General features: G+C 44.6%; 1 protein-coding gene across 1 annotated transcript in view; it reads right to left on the bottom strand.

The window, feature by feature from the left end:
• Nucleotides 1-16,621, bottom strand: part of Znf704 (zinc finger protein 704) — a 174,869-nt gene that overhangs the window by 1,466 nt on the left and 156,782 nt on the right. Inside the window, exons 5-7 of the mRNA XM_027398773.2 lie at nt 13,612-13,712; nt 8,566-8,833; nt 5,891-5,995 (exon numbers count right to left, since the gene is read on the bottom strand). Coding sequence (XP_027254574.1) covers nt 5,891-5,995; nt 8,566-8,833; nt 13,612-13,712 — 474 coding nt within the window. The remainder of the gene's footprint in view (nt 1-5,890; nt 5,996-8,565; nt 8,834-13,611; nt 13,713-16,621) is intronic.

Here is a 16,621-nt window from a genome sequence, read left to right as displayed (position 1 = left end):
TTTTAATCTTTGTTTCCTATCTTAAACTTTCTCAAAAGTCTACCTCGAAGTATATTTTACACATAGTGTAAAATACACTATGTGTAAAATATACTTTATACTTCTATGGATAGTAGTACAAAAATATGCTATTATTTGTAAATAAACACAATTATTAGGCTATGCGACCACAACATGCTTACTGAGTCGCTATGACTTCCAGTGAGTTTAAAGAACTCTAAATGATAGTTTTTGAAATCATGGCTAATCTCTCTCAGGTAGTGAGGCTTCTTGAGCTATATGGAGCACTTTTAAACAGAAGTCTGACTTTGCTGTTTCCCAGTAATAACAGCAGTAATAAGAGTAAGCATCTTGAGTTAGCCTCATGCCAGGCACTGTGCTGAGCAACACAAGATTGCTTTAGAAAGGTCATGTGCCTGGCTTGTGGTCAGAGTTCATGTATGCTAGAAACAGGGATTTTAACTGTGCCTCACATGGGAGCAATAATATAGATTTGTCATGCCCTTCTGTATATGTTTTAGAGAAATTTCTTTGTGGTCCTCTCTCTTATATTGACTGGAATAATATCTCAGTGGCATTTAAAACCCTGTTTCTAGGCAATAAAAAACAAAGCCCAAGCATTTTTCACTAGTTACTTTTTTTGTGATTGGGACAGAATAAGTGACAGAAATGACTCACAGGAGACACCTATCCTGGCTTACAGTTAGGGATGTCATCCACCATGCAACCCTCTTCCTCCAGCTAGGCTCCACCTCCTAAAGGTTTTATAACATTTTAAAACATCACCAGGTGGGGACCAAGTGATCTAACACATGAGCTGTGAGGGCATGTCACTCATATCTGAACCCCAAATGAACCATGGTCTTTCTACTCACTTCCCCTCCACTTTTGGGAAAATGTAGCTCAGACCATCCTCCAATTTACTATGTGGTTGAGCTTGGCCTTGAACTCTTGATCTTTCTGTCTTTACCTCTCAAGTGCTGGGACTAGAGGCATATATCAGCATGCCTGGCCTCCCCACTTCTCCTAAAATGTTATGTTGGAAATTTAAATCTTCAGTCTGGATGTGCTGAAAGATAAACCCTTCAAGAAATTAAGGTTAGATGAGGTCATAAGGGTAGGGCCCTGATCCAAAAGTATTAGTGCTGTTATAAGAAGAGATACCATAACAGACATACACATGTGCGTACGCACGCTCCTCAACAAGACTAGATACCAGGGGGCTGGCATGCATGTGTACCTTCTCTGACCCCCCACGTCTACTTCCTTCTCTCTCACTGTTGACTGTACACACCAAGGAAAAGCCAGGTGAAGACACAGCTTCAATGGTGGACATCTCCAAACCAGGAGACAGCCCTCATCAAAAGTAAACAGTCCACGCCTTGATGTTGGACTTGCAGTTTCAAAACGGCTGCTGATTACATTGCCCAGTCTATGCAATTTTGTTGTAATGGCTTGAGATGAAGGGGGCCAAGGGCTCTTAGTTTTCAGTCAAAACAACAGAGAAAGGCATTTTGTAGATGTAGAAGAGTAGAGGCCAGCTACCAGGACAAGACAAGTAAGGAAAGCTGTTATTAAATATGGCCTGTTCCTCCTGCACACTCCCCAGCTCAGGCTAGAAAGGCCTGCATGGAAGGGCAGTGGTGTCTACAGATAGGAGTCATGGCCATGCTTTAGGAAGGGATCTGACCCTGGGACTCAAAAAATCCAGCGCAAAGGTAAGAAGCAAAAGCCTGTAGAATGGGGACTGCTCTGAGGTACTTCTCTAGGAAGTGTCCCCAGGGCTCTCTTCAACACCAAATCTCAAAGATGAAGGAGGAAAGACACCTGTAACTCAGGATGACAACCTCTGGGCATCTGTTTGGGAGCACAAAGACAGAGATTTTTATAATGCAGAAACCACTCTGTTGGGAAATTTTAGGCAGCCCCATCCTAATGTTCTTTATGATTTAAAGAGAGTTGCTATCTAAAGCTGTCATACCATTTCAGAGTGGGAACTCCATGTCCTTAGGTTCTGCCTGGCTCCCTATTTCCTAGGGTTTAGGATGAGCCACTGGTTGGCATAAGTCAGGACATGGCAATCCTGCAGCTTCGAGATGGACTGTTCTCAGAAAGCCCACTTCCAGGGGCCATAGGACAGCAGGCATCCGACTCTGTTTTCTTTGAAAGCACTGGCAGGGAGCTCAGAGCATAAGGAATATTCTGTGTGCTTCACTCTTGTCTTTCTAGAGTCAAACAAAGCTTTTAAAAATATACCCAGAACCTTAAAATAGGAATGGCAAATTTGACTGTTGAAGTGTTTATCTAAGTCTTGGCCAAAGCAGATTACAAACCAGAGACTGGAAATTCTCTGGTCTAAGAATAAATTAGAAATGGGAGGCGGAGGCTGGGAGAGGCTCAGTTGTTAAAGTGCCAGGGGCATATCATGAGGACCTAAGCGTGGAAGCCAGCAACCATGTAAAATGGACACAGTGACATAAAGTACATCTGTAACCTGGTGCTAGAGGTAGGGGCCGGGCAGATCCCTGGAGCTCACCAACTAGCCAATTTAACTAAATATGTGAGCTCCAGGTTCAGAGACCCTGCCTGAAACACTAAGGCATAGAACAACCGAGGAAGACACTTGTCAAAATGAAAAGAATAAATAAGAAACAGCCACAGGAGATAGAATTTTCAGTTAACACAGATACTGCATCGATGTGCAGTCTCACTGCTGGAATGTCCCTGGAAACAAACATAGAAATGAAACGATTTTTTTGTAAAAAAAAAAAAAAAAAAAAAAAAAAAAGTGGGAGGATTGAGATTGGGGGTAGAGACAGCTAGAGTATTCATGGAAGAGTTCTAAGATTTCATTGTTGGAAAACAAACAACATAAGGAATCCTGGCTTGCATCCTACAAAGACTTTTAGGAAATGGGAGGACAGACAGCTGGTTAAAACCCAGAATGATGTCTCTATGACGGTTTAATTAAAAAAAAAAAAAGCACAGCAGAAGCTAGGCATGTCAGAGGTAGGCATGGTGGAGCTAGCTAGGCATGGTGGAGCGAGGCATGGCAGAATGAGGCATGGTGGAGCCGGAGGCAAGGTAGCAAATTCAATACTTGCCCGAGCTGTAGTGTGAACAACTAAGTCAGATCATGTATCAGAATAACAAGTGGGAAGAGGGATGTGGCTTCACAGTGGAGCATCTGTCTTGTACACAAGGCCTTACATTCAACTCTGAACATCAGACAGAGTGCAGTGGAAGAAACAATAGTTTGCCTGGTCATGAGAGTGATGAAGACATCTGAAGTTCTCTGTCTCACGCTATCCTTATTTTTATACCAGGTGATCAGAATGGCCTATGTGCTTGGAAAGTCTTCCTATGTTAAAGGCAGGGACTAAGGAACTATCATAGTGTCAGCCTGTAGCTGGAATCAGGATTACAGCTTTCACTCCAAGTGTGATGGTGGCTAATCTCATTGTCAACCTGACAGGCTTTAGGATCACCTAGAATACACACCTCTGGGTGTTTCTGGAATGGCTTTCCAGAAAGGCATAAGGGAGGTGGATGACCTACCCTGAATGTGGGTGGCACCATTTTGTGGCCTGGACACTGGCTGAAAAAGGATGGATGCAAATAGAACACCAGCATCCATCTCTTTCTGCTTCAGACTGTGGACACAATGTGGCTAGTCACCTGCCACACCCACTAACACCACGGTGGACGTGAGACTAAATAAACCATTCCTTCCTTCCTTAAGTTACTTTTGTCATGTATTTGGTCACAGCAATAGGGAAAGTAACTAAATACACTAGGCTATAAAAAAAGGCATCTTTTCTGTTGCTGGAATGAAATACTCCAGAAAGACTTTATTATACTCTGGTCCACAGTTCAAGGTTACACTCCATTGTGATGGGGGAATTCAAGGCAGTAGGAACTTGAAGGAGGGAACACATTGTGTCCACAATCAGGAAGCAGGGAGTGATGAACGCATGCTCTTCTCTAGTCTAGTTCCCTTTCTCCATTTATAGTGTCTAGATTCTCAGCCAGGAAATGGTGCCAGCCATTAACACAAGATAATCTCCCAGCGGCATGTCCAGAGGCCTGTCTCCAAGGTAATTCTAGATTCTGTTAAATTGGCAACACTAGCCATCACAGATGGGTTAATGGCAAATGGCAAACAGCAAGCCACTCTGGGCATTTTTTATGTCTATCAAGGGAAAACCCTCAGAGGAAATGGCTCATATCCAATGGTCACATGAGTGGATCAATGTTTGTGTCACCAACAAAACTAACACAAGAATGTCCAGCGTCACTCCTTAAGCATGGCCAGGGGCCACCACTGTTCAGTGGTTTTAGTAATTATTCCATATTTATGGAAGTGTTTAAAATTCACAAGAGTATTATCTAGAAGCTACTACCCCTAGTGCTGTCAGCAGGAGGCAATCCACTGTCAGCGACTTCTTTTTATGTTCTTTGGTAAATCTGCACGGGCAGAGTACAACACAGTTGGCCCTGTTACTCATCCGTATAAGCTGGGGAGCTCTGGAACTTGCCAAGGAGTTGCTTTTGTGGGGTGTCTGTGTAAGTGTGGGAGGGGTGAGGTAGGAAAGAAAAGTAAGGTTTTAACATCTGCTATTGTGAGGCCAGTTCTGAACCTTATCAGGATTCGCGCCTGCTGTGAGGACAGCTACTGTGAAGGTAGGCTTCTTGGTGCTCTGTGAGAAACCATGTAAAACCCAGAATGTTTTAAAATGAACTGTTAGGAACCAAGCTAATCCACAGTGACTTATCATAATCATTTAATACTTAGTGTTAATTTTTATTTACTACTTAAATGTGGCTGCAATTGCAGCATTCATTAACTTTTTTTTTTTTTTTTCTTTTTGCTCAGGCTTTGAAAGAAAAAAGTGATTTCAAGTTATCTAATTTTTGGATCTTAAAATAGTACAACTCCAGGACAATATGTCAAGCTAACAAAATTCATGAAGTAATTTGTGAAGGTAAACATCAGCCTTTCTGTACAAAGTGTGAATCACACGGCTAATTCCACAGTCTTTTGGAAATATAACTATAGCATCAACACAAAATACATTTCCAGCCTCAACAAATAACACTCTCTTCTAGTTTTCTAAAATGTCAGTCAAAACATCTTTGCCCAGAGAAGCAGCACCCATCTAGATCACAAGACAGCTTGCTGATGAGTCTCCAAATGTCACTCAGAACTATACACCTGGGGTTGGAGTCATGGCTCAGCGATCGGGAGTACTGGTTGCTCTTCCAGAGAGGACCTGGGTTTGATTTCCAGCACCCAAATGGTGGCTCACATCCATCTGTAACTCCAGTTCTAGGAGAATCTGATGTCCCCTTCTGGTCTCCACAAGCACTGCACAAATGTGGTGCACAGAAATACAAGCAAGCAAAATACTCAGACAAATAAAAATTAAAAAAAAAAAAATCAATCTAAAAAAAAAAGAAGCACATGCCTTTGGAAACTGGATGTGATGGTGTGCGCCTGTAATACCAGCATGGGGAAGTAGAGGATCAGCAGTTCAAAGGCCATCCTTGACTATAAAGAGTTCAGGTAGCACACGCCTTTAATCCCAGCACTGGGGAGGCAGAGGCAGGCAGATCTCTGTGAGTTTGAGGCCAGCCTGGTCTCCAGAGCCGAGTACCAGGATAGGCTCCAAAGCTACACAGAGAAACCTTGTCTCGGAAAGCCAAAAACCAAAAACCAAAAAAAGAGTTCAAGGCTAACCTGGGCTACTTGAGACAGACCATCTCAAAAAAGAAAAGAAAAGAAACAGGTAGTACTTTTTGGCTTTTCATCCTTTTCGTGTCTGAGTCTACGACCTGTTCTTTAAATGTACACTTGGCTTGGTTCACCTTGCCATGTTTTGGTACTTACGGGAATGCCGGTGAAAGTGACTGGAGGTGACTGCCAGGAAATGCTGAAACTGCTGCCATTGGGGGTGAACTTAGCAGATCCCGGAATAGTCACTGGGGGTGTGGCCTATGAGACAGGAAACAAAAAAGAATGTATGAAAGAGTGACTGTCCACAGTGTCTTAGCTCTCATTACCAAAGCTGGGTTGCAGGGACAGGCAGGGCTGCTTCAGTAATGTATGCTAAAAGGCGGAGACTAAACAGGGTCAAAGAGAGTAGCCACAAATAAGCCTTTAATATACATATAAACAATCTACTTGAGGTATAGGAAATGGCCTTTCTGAAATTGAATCGCATATACCTATTTTTGGACCTATGCAAGTAAATCTTGACTATCAAATTAGGAAATAAATACCTGAACAATAAATTTGGAAATGGGTACACGTAAGCTATAAATACTTTAGTGTGACTTAGTGATATGCACTAAAATTCTCATTGCTTTTCCCATAAGACAGCTCACATGTAAAGGTTGGTTCTAAGAAAATGGATACAGTGATATGCATTGCATAACCATGTACTATGAACATGCTTAGAGACCTGGCTAGTGATATGGTTTAGCAGGTAAACGTGCCTACTGATAAGCCTGAAGACCTGAGTTCAATCCTCAGGTCCACAGAGTGGAAGGTCTTTTGACTTACACATGTGCAATGTGTCAAATATGTATGCACACACATATGTATGCACACACACAAAATAAAAATTTAATAGAAAATTTAAAAGCTTTAAAATTGAACAAATAAATATAACTGAGATGACAAAAGTCAACTCTGTAAATTAGGCTTAGGGGTGTGTGTGTGTGTGTGTGTGTGTGTGTGTGTGTGTGTGTGTGTGTGTTTCCAAATTACAACTATTTCAGCTAATTACAGTGGTTTTGTACCTGGCCCCACTGGGACATACTTTGGCAATAAACTCTTCATTCATGTTCCAGGTGACTCAATAATAACACTTCTGAGGTAAAATGAAAGGTAAAAAAGCTATAGACAGAGAATGTTCATAGTAGTCCCCCTTTCTTGCTTTTTAATTTTTTTTTAAAGACAGGGTCTCATGTGACCTAGACTAGCCTCAAACTTGTTACATTGTCGAGGCTGTCTCCACCTCTGGAGTGTTGGGATTAAAGGCCTGAGATACCACACCTACCAGCTCCAAGTGGTTATGAGTGGAAAATCACAGTAGACAGTCACGTAAACTATCAGAATGATTAAAGTGATTATTTCAATTTAATTTAATTTGATAATATACAGTTATTTGGATTTTTTTATAAAATAGGTAGGGGAATGTAACTTCAGAAATGCAAGGAAGATTTTTATAAAATTGCCTGAGGTAGCTGCAATTCTTGGTGTAGCCTCAGCCTACATTTGGAGGACTTATTTCTAAGCCCTTAGGCTTCTGGGGTCCCAGCTATGACTCAGTAGGTTGATGTGGGTAGTGCTCAAAGAATTTCCATTTGAAACACCTTCTGGGGGTGCTGACACTGTTGAGTTGGGGAACACTGACAGCCACCTGTACTCTGAGAGGGTTAGTTACCTACTTAGAAGCAGGAGATTCTGAGACCCCAGCTACAAAGTACAGGATTTCTATCATTGCTCCATGCTGGCCCCTTGACTTCACCTATTTGAAACAGGATCTTGGTAAGTAGCTCTAGCTGACCTGGAACTTAATATCAGGCTGGCATTGAACTCACAGAGATCCTTGCTTCTGCCTCCCAGATACTGGGACTAAAGGTATGTGATGCCATTCTTGGCTTAATTTTCATGTATTGGACACTTGTAAGCTATGCCAGTCACTAATCTGAGGGCTTTACACTGCTAAGGATTTTTATTCCTAAAAAAAAAAAAAAAAAAAAAAAAAAAAAAGATTTATTTTTTTATGTATACAGTGTTCTGCCTGCATATATGCCTGCAGGCCAGAAGAGGGCACCATATCTCATTACAGATGGTTGTGAGACAACATGTGGTTGCTGGGACTTGAACTCAGGACCTTTGAAAGAACAGGCAATGCTCTTAAGCACTGAGCCATCTTTCTAAGCTCCGATTCTTATCCTTTTAACAACCCCTAAGGGAATGGATCTTCAGCTGGCTCTGGGAGCCCAAGAATAATATGTAGGGTCCATTTGAATGAGATCATGACTTTCCCCCCCAGTGGTGCTCAAGACTAAACAAATAAGGCAAGTACTTTGTGTAGTGACACAAAGCTACATTCCAACCCCTTTGCTTTGCCTTTTATGGCAGGGAATCACCAAATTGCCCAGGATGGTCATCGATGTGTTCTGTTGCCCCAGCAAGCTTCAAACTTGTGATCCTCCTGCTAAGCCTCCTGAGTAACCAAGAGTACAGCCCTGGGCCACCAGACCCTTTTGTTGTTTGGCTTTAGAGATTGGGTCTTTACTGTGTAGGTTAGGCTGCCCTTAAACTCTATAGGCCTGCCTCAGCCTCTTGGGTGCTGGGATTATAGGCACAAGCCATCACTTATGGCTTGAGATCATGACTAAGAGGAAAAATAGAAAAAAAACAAAACATAAAAACAAAAACAAAAAAACAACTGAGTTACTGGCTGCCATGCATGGTGCTGTTTTATTGAGTTATCTTGCAGTCCCAGGCCTGAGGGCTACTGCTTTTGAACAAGGACTCTATTGAGTTACCTGGTAAGCATGGTCAGTGTGCACGAGGTAGAGGGTGGTAGGTGCTGAGCGGCTCAGCGGTGTCATCAGCTTGGTGTCTGTTTTGGCACAAGGAGTTTCTGTTCGGCTGGAGTCTGGGACAGGAAACGTAGGTGGTGAAGCCAGGGACTGGGAGGGCGAAAGTGGGGCCATGCTGCTCAGGCCCTCAGCCACTGAGTCTGTGTTGAGCTTGATCTCTGTGTAGTAGAAGTCCTCTTCTCCATCACTGTAGTCAGACTCCCCAACTCGCCTAGGGAGGGAGAGAGCAAAGCTAAACAATCTGTCCATTTGCCTCCATCTTGATGGGATATTTCCCCTCAACCTGGAATACTCACATTTCTGTTGGCCTTGCAGCCTTATGTTTATCATATTTATCCTGCAACACTCAGCTATTTGGAGGTCCTCCTTGGCTTCTGCTATGACTTAACCATGCCCACCCCCTGTAGGCTCTGTGCTTTCCTCCAAAGCCCCAGCATGCAGGTGTCTGCTTGACTGTCACTTCTTCTGAGCATCCTGTGTAAAGATCAGTACCACCCCCTCACTGACCTCAATTAAGGACTCCCAAATATTGCTTAATCTTTCTTACTGGGACTTAGCAAAACCTCATATACTAAATAGCTGTTTGTTAGGGATTTCTTGTCTGCCTCTTAACTATAAAAGTTCCATCAAGCCTGGTGGTAGTGGCCCACTCCTTTAATTGTAGCACTCACTGGGGAGTCAGAGGCAGAGGCAGAGGCAGGCAGATCTCTGAGTTGGAGGCCAGCCTAATCTACAGAGTGAGTTCCAGGACAGCCAGGGCTACACAGAGACCCTGTCTAACAAAACAGAACAAAACAAACAAAAAACCAAAAACCAAACCAAACCAACCAACCAAATAAATAAAATAACCCCCTCCCAAAACAAAAATTTCCATCAAGGAAGAGTCTATATTTTGTTCCTATTAGGAGGTAGAATGTTTTATGTGTAATATAGTATCAATAATGATTCTCAGACTAGCAAATGGATGGATAGGTAGGTAGGTGGATGGATGGGTAGATGGATAAGTAGGTAGGTAGATGGATGAATGGATGGGTAGGTTGACAGGTAGGTAGGTAGGTAGGTAGATGGTAGAAAGATTGCTCTAAGAAGTCTTACTCTATTTTTTTGTGGTGTAATACCTGATGCCAAGTAAGTGAAAGGAATGAAAGTTTATTTGGCTCATTGTCTGGATGCTGAATCTATGACCACAGTGTAGACATCTGTTCAACATCTGGTGAGGGTTCCCTCACTATGTCTGAACCTGATACGGTCAGACAAACCAAATCCGCTAACTTGCTTTTCTCTTTCAGAACCACTAGTGCCACCATGCCCCCACATCCTCTTGCCTTCTAATTCTGATTGCTTCCCAAAGACCCCCTTTCCAAATACCATTAGCATAAGAGTTTGAAAATCACATTACCCTCAAACAGTATTGGTGGTGGCATGTTTAAATCATAGCAGAAGTCAAAGAGGACTTCCAAATAGCTGAGTGTTGCAGGATAAATACAATAAACATAAGGCTGCAAGGCTTGCCTTGAACCTTGTAAAGGAGGTGAATGGAACAATTATTCCTTTGAAGACCTTCCTTCCTTCCTCCGTCCTCCGTCCCTCCCTCCGTCCCTCCGTCTCTCCCTCCCTCCCTCCCTCCTGGATACAGGGTCTCTTTATATAGTCCAGTTGTCCTAGAATTCACTATGTAGAGTGGGTTGGACTCAAACTCACAGAGATCTGCCTGCCTCTGCCTCCTGAAAGCTTGCTCCACCACATCCAGACTTATAGTGGAATACTGCACTTTTCCTTCCAGAATTCCTGCACATGAGTTCAGTCCATACAAGCCACAATGAAGGTCTACTGGGTCTACCTACCTTTCTGAATCCTGACTTTCCCCCTTTATTTTTTTCCTCTTTCATTAGATGCAGAAACTACGTATGCCTTTTCTGTACACTGGGCTCCCTCACTCTTCCTCTGGAGTCTTCCTCTTTACTATGAGGCTGCCTGCTCCCAGGAGGCTGTCATCCACACTGACTTAAATGACATGGTTTCTGTTTGTTTTTTAATCCTCCTCTTCTCCATTCACTTTCTCTAGGCAGCTGCTGAGATTTACAACTTGCCTGTCCTGGGTCATTTTAAATTCTAATGAAATAGTCCTCAAGCTTCCAGTTCAGTTTGTTTTTTAAATTATTTTAATAATGAAACTTAGAACCCAAGAGGGCACCTCCATTTCCTGGGTATCAGTGCTTATTCAGAAAACTTTTCACTGAGCCATCTCTCCAGCCCTGTTTTGGGCTCTGAAAAACCTCTCCGTCTTCTCACTATGACTCTGGCTCTCCAGGGCTGCCTTTTGTTGGTCTCTGTACCTCTCCACATAGAATCAGCAGACTTGGCACTCAGTAGGTGCCTACCAAATGCAGCACAGATGAGTGGTACAGAGGCTGCTGTGGCGTGGCGGGTGACATCACACTTTTTGGAATTGGATTTTTCAGGCTGACACACTGAATGTGATTCTGGCAGCCCAACATGGTCCTGTACCTTGCCTTAGTGTCTTAAGTTATAACATGGGATCACAAGAATCCTTCTTTATCGGATGGTACAATAAGCATATGAATATGCATGGATACTTCTTTATGATGGAGTAACTGTGGAGAGCTCGTTAATGTACCTGACACAGGAAGTTAACATACTTGAGCACAGGAACTAAGCTCCAGAGCATCCCTCGCCAATCCCACTAGGAGACTATTATCCCAGGGCCTTTAAACTTCTTTAAGTGGGAGGAAATTGTGCTTTCTCACAGAAAGTTCTGAGCTAAGTAACTGCCATGACTCAACATTTACCAGTCTTGCTAATTTCCCAAGAACTATGTACCCAGAACCTGACTCTCTGGAATGGCTGAGAGCCACGGGCATCCCTCAGTTGATGACACATGTGGCACTAGCTAAATGTTGCTGACTGAAAACTTGTTTCCCCTTTAAGAATCCCTGTATAGACCCACAATAAAGTGTTCTCCCTCAGCCTTCCGGCTTGGCCAGATGAGTGTCTCACAGCCTCGCTCCATTTCCTCTAAACTTCACAGTGCTGGCATCTGCAGAGCTGTCTCTGCACCATAGCAAGTCACGTGGGGCTTGGCTTTCTGACAGGCATGCCACTGAGGACCCCAGGGAGTGGAACAAGGAATGAGTGCCTGTTCTATTCCTGTCCCTGCTTCCTTTCCAGTCACAGGCAGGCGGAGCTGCTGCTGGTTGCCAACTGCTACTAATAGCACCCAGACCTGAGGGAAATCATGAATTCTCCAGGGGGACAGATGAGGGTCAGCCCCTGAAGACCGGGGACTGAGAAGTTGAGTGACATGGAGAAAAACTGTGCACTTTTTAAGACTATGTGGTATGTCTGAAATTTCATCCGATACAGGACATGTTGTTTTGGGTGTGGTTGACATGCCTCCCCAGCCACTGCTTACTAACACGCCCAGTGTCCAACAGTGGCACAACTGGGCTCATGGAATAAGGTGAAGCCCCCAGTTCCTCCCAGTCCCCGAGAAAGCACAGGTTCAGGGCTTGCTTGAGGTCCCGTAGACTTTCAGGAGGTCCTTTCCCATGCAATGGCTGGCAGGATGGTGAACTGCAATTCACCAAGGTGACTGTAAGAGCAGGCTGGTTAAAAGGGATCTTAAGGAAGCCAACAGTGGATGACCCTTGAGTGTTGCCCATGTACTGTGAATGCAGCATCCTGGATGCTTTCACAGTCTGTAAGTATTCATACACAGAACATAGGTGCCTGCTCAGCAGGGCTTGTTGGCAAGTTCTTTTGAAGCCTTTAGATTGCTCTGAGCTGTTCATGTCAGTCTAACCAGTGAGATCTGAGGGCAGGCTGTATAGGACTTCTCACTCCAGGGGAGGGGGGACAGGGGGTGCTGCAGTACTGTGATATCTCCTGAACATGCAGGCAGTGCCTGCACCCAGGGTAGCACAGCCCGGCCTCACTTGTTGCTTGGTGACCTTATGGGCAACCCTGCTTTACAAAGATTTGGTATATTCCAGACATCTGCCTGAAGACTTAGGGAGCCACTTCTGTGCTCCTCTTCAGAGCCACTAATTGGGCACTGACTGCAGTCACCATAGAGCCCTTTGTTATGATCTGCCTATACCATCTTCAGAGTACACACTTCCTGAGTGTGAGCCCTTCTGGCTAAGGTGACTCTTATTCCTCCACATTTATTTTGTTAAAGGAACCCTTCTGTGTTGAGCACACAGACCTACGGAGGTGTTGACATTTACCTTTGCACACTGGTGACAGCCTCCCTTCTAAACCTCAGATACCTGGGGACAAGACAGACTCAGGACCAAAGCATGAACAGTTAACTCACCATGCCATGGTTGTGAGCCTGGCTGCCCGCTCCTAACCTCCACTTTGTCTGTCTGTAGGAAGGTTCTTACAGCCTCTGAAGAAAACGGATTATTTGAGCAACAGACTGAGCCTGTCCATCCCATCTGGCTTCGTCATCCAAGGTGTGAAGATGTGATGACTTTTTTTTTCCCCCGTCTGTCTTTGGGGGTAGGGACTCTCCTAGAGTGACAGTAGCTTGCAAGGTTCTAAGTCATGAATATCAGCCACTGCAAAAAGAGTGCATACCTCATTTTACAGACATCAGGGGCTCAAGGGCCCCCTGATGTATGCTCCCAGCTCCCAGGACAGGTACCCTTGTGGTGTGTTTTACACTTTGTGTCTTTTGCACAGTTTATCTTCGACCCTCAGAGGTAATACTGACTTGACTAATCATTTTTAGGAGGACCTAGGGATCAGAGTGAGGACTTACCTACCATGACTCAGAAAGTAGTTTAGGGAGGCTCTGCAGCCGGGTCACTTGGTGGCTGCCTATAGTAGAGTCCACCTTTACCAGGGATCAGGAAGAGTCTGAGGCACAGTGCAGTGTGCAATGTCTGACAGCCTAGGTCCTGGGGCCACGCTGGGAGGCTACCTCTGGCTCCAAGGGGAGGCTACCCCTGGCTACCTTACCCAAGGTGGATGGCCCGGATGTGCTTCTGGATGCCTGCTGCCGTGTTCAGCACCTTGCCACAGTTTTTCCAAAGGCATTTGAACATCACCTTCATGGAGTTCTACAGAAAGGAGAGGACGCCACATCACAATGCAAGCAAACCTACCCATGGTTACTTTCTTGCTTTCTTGTCACCCCCCCCCATTCTTTCCTTCATTAGAAACATAACAGCTCCTCATGGTTTTGACAACCGAATTCTCCATTCTGGGACTTTCCTGGCTGGTGAAGAGCTTCACAAGCTCAGACTCCTTCCATTTCTTCACGAGAACCAAGCTTTGCTGCTTATTTTAATCACATTCACAGAGGTCCCCACAGGCACTGGGGTCACCCTGGCAGTGGCTAATATTAACTATGCGCTTAGTAGGGTAAGGTGCTATCTGAGGCATGTAATTAATCCCCTAGAATGGATGTTACTCATACTCTCCAAGTTACAGAAAGTTCCAGTGAATCAAGGAGTTGGAATCTGCTCCAGAAGCCAGTCTTCACCCCAGCACACACAATCACACAACACTCTTCAATGAGGGTTTAGCATTTTCAAAAGCCTCCCAGCATAGTGACTGAGGCCACCATGTGGGACTTACCCTGTCAACCACAGTGCCCTTGATCACAGAATAGGAATAGTAATGGCACCCCTTACAGATGACCATGATGCCTTAGCGACATAATGGGCGGGAACCAGCAGACCCGAATCAGAGGCAATCACTCATTACAGCAGGTGTCACGGAATTATTGTCATCACATGTCCTGAACTGCATTTTTAAATGTTTGCAGGGCTTGAGATGGGACTCAGGTGCTTGTACGTGCTAGGCAAGTGCCCCGCCACTGCACCACTGTGGTAGCTTCAATGAAAATAGCCTCACAGGTACAAAGGGACTGGCACTATTGGGAGGTGTGGCCTTCTTGGAGTAGGTGTGGCATTTCTGGAAGAGGTGCGGCTTTTTTGGAGGAAGTGTGTCACTGTGCGTAGGCTTTGATGTTGTAGAGGTTCAAGCCAAGACGGAGTCTCAGTCTCCGTCTTGCAGAACTCCCAGCTCTGTGTCCAGTGCCGTATCTGCCTGCAGGCCACCATGCTTCCTACCATGATGATAATGGACTGAATCTCTCAACTGTAAGCCAGCTCCAAAGAAATGTTTTCCTTTATAAGAGTTGTTGTGGTCATGGTGTCTCTTCACAGTAATAGAAATCCTAAGACAACTACATTCCCCAGTTCCCCTGAAATGAAGTTTTATTCAGTTTATATTTAAGAAGAATTAGGAGGTGTGGCCTTGTTAGAGGTGTGTCACTGAGAGTGGGACTTGAGGTTTCAAAAGCACAGGCCAGGCACAGTTATCTCTCTCTCTGCCTCTGTCTATGGATCAAGATGCAGAACTCTCAGCTCCTCTCCAACACCATGTCTGCCTGCACTCTGCCATGCTCCTGCCATGATGATACTGGACTAATCTCTGAAACTGTAAGCCAGCCCCAATTAAATGCTTTCTTTTTTATAAGAGTTTCATGGTCAGGGTATCTCTTCATAGCAACAGAGCACTAACTAAGACAGAGGGTATGCATATGCCATCATGTACAGGTGGAGGGCAGGGGTCAGTTTTCTGCTTTTACCAAGTGGGTCCAGGGAGTCAAACTCAGGTCCTCAGGCTCAGTTGGGCAGCTGTCCTTACCTGCAGAGCTATGCCCACTGCCTGGAGACAAAGTCTTAGTACAATCAATACACATGGATTAATTTGTAGCTCTTTGCTGCAGTCACAAAACATGCAGGAAAAATCAATTTGGGATAAGTTAGCGATAGCAAAGAGTTTCTTTTTTGTGTGTATATTATTGTGTGTGGGGACTTGGGCGTGTGCACATGAAGGCTCATGTGTATAGTAGAGGCCAGAAGGTAACTCAGGTGCTGTTTCTCAGGTATCACCCACTTATCTTTTGGTGCAAGGTCTCTCACTAACTTAGAACTTAGACTAGGTTGGCTGGCCAGCAAGCTTGAGGAGCTGCCTGTATTCACCCCTCAGCACTGGGGTTACAAGTGAGCCGCTGAGCCTAGCTTTTATACCTTCAGTTCCCTCTGGGGGTTCGAGTTAAAGTTCCCTCAAGCGCTTCACCAACTGAGCTGCCTTTTTAGCCCAGTACACAGTTTCTGAACACACAATGACTGAAATTAATTCACTATCAAATGCACAATACTTCTGGGGTGCTTCTGGGAGCCCTAGCCCATGTTGCATTGCCTAACTTTACAGTAGACTTTGTTTCAACAGTCACACTCTGTGCTCTCTACCCTGCCCTGCACACGCTGTCATTCCACCTAATGCTTAGCCCAGATTTGAGACCACTATGTTATGAATTGCAGTGTTTATATAGTTTCCTGCCATTATAGAAACAGATGGTTTAATCATGTAAAATAAAATTTTCCTATTCTCATCCTCACCATGTAAATATCAGATTACTTTATCTCCGGATTGTACCGTATTGAAGCATTTGATTGTAGAAACTGATGCTCGCCCTCCAAGCTCCTATTTCTATACACATAGACCAGTGAAGCTCTCCAGCCTCATCAGAGGAGTTTATTTGTGCAGCTGAAGGCAGTCAGTATAGAAACTGATAATGGGTCAAAGTACAGAGAGTAAGTGTCCGAGGCATGTTCAGCCAAAGTGGAGGGGGGTGGGCATCTATGTCACACCCCATCCCATGCTGTTCAGGGACAATCTCTGAAGCCGGAGGGGGGAGACTGTAAGAGCCAGAGGCTGGGAAAGAGGACCACAGCCACAGTGAAACAGTATCTTTCGAATGTGACAGGACTCATTGTACTCATGGTGTCACAGCTGTTGTGTGCTGTGTCAGACTTGAGCAAGTCGAGCCACTCAACACTCCAACACAAATGGGCCCCCCACCTCTTGCAGAGAAGCTACTGACAGCTGATGGCTGCTGCAGGAGGGAAGAGGCCATTGTCTTCAAGTGTGTGCTCTGACGTGATCTAACCAC

The sequence above is a fragment of the Cricetulus griseus genome, chromosome 2 (genome assembly GCF_003668045.3).
Source record: "Cricetulus griseus strain 17A/GY chromosome 2, alternate assembly CriGri-PICRH-1.0, whole genome shotgun sequence".
Classification (NCBI taxonomy): Eukaryota; Metazoa; Chordata; class Mammalia; order Rodentia; family Cricetidae; genus Cricetulus; species Cricetulus griseus.
This window is presented reverse-complemented; position numbering and strand designations above follow the sequence as displayed.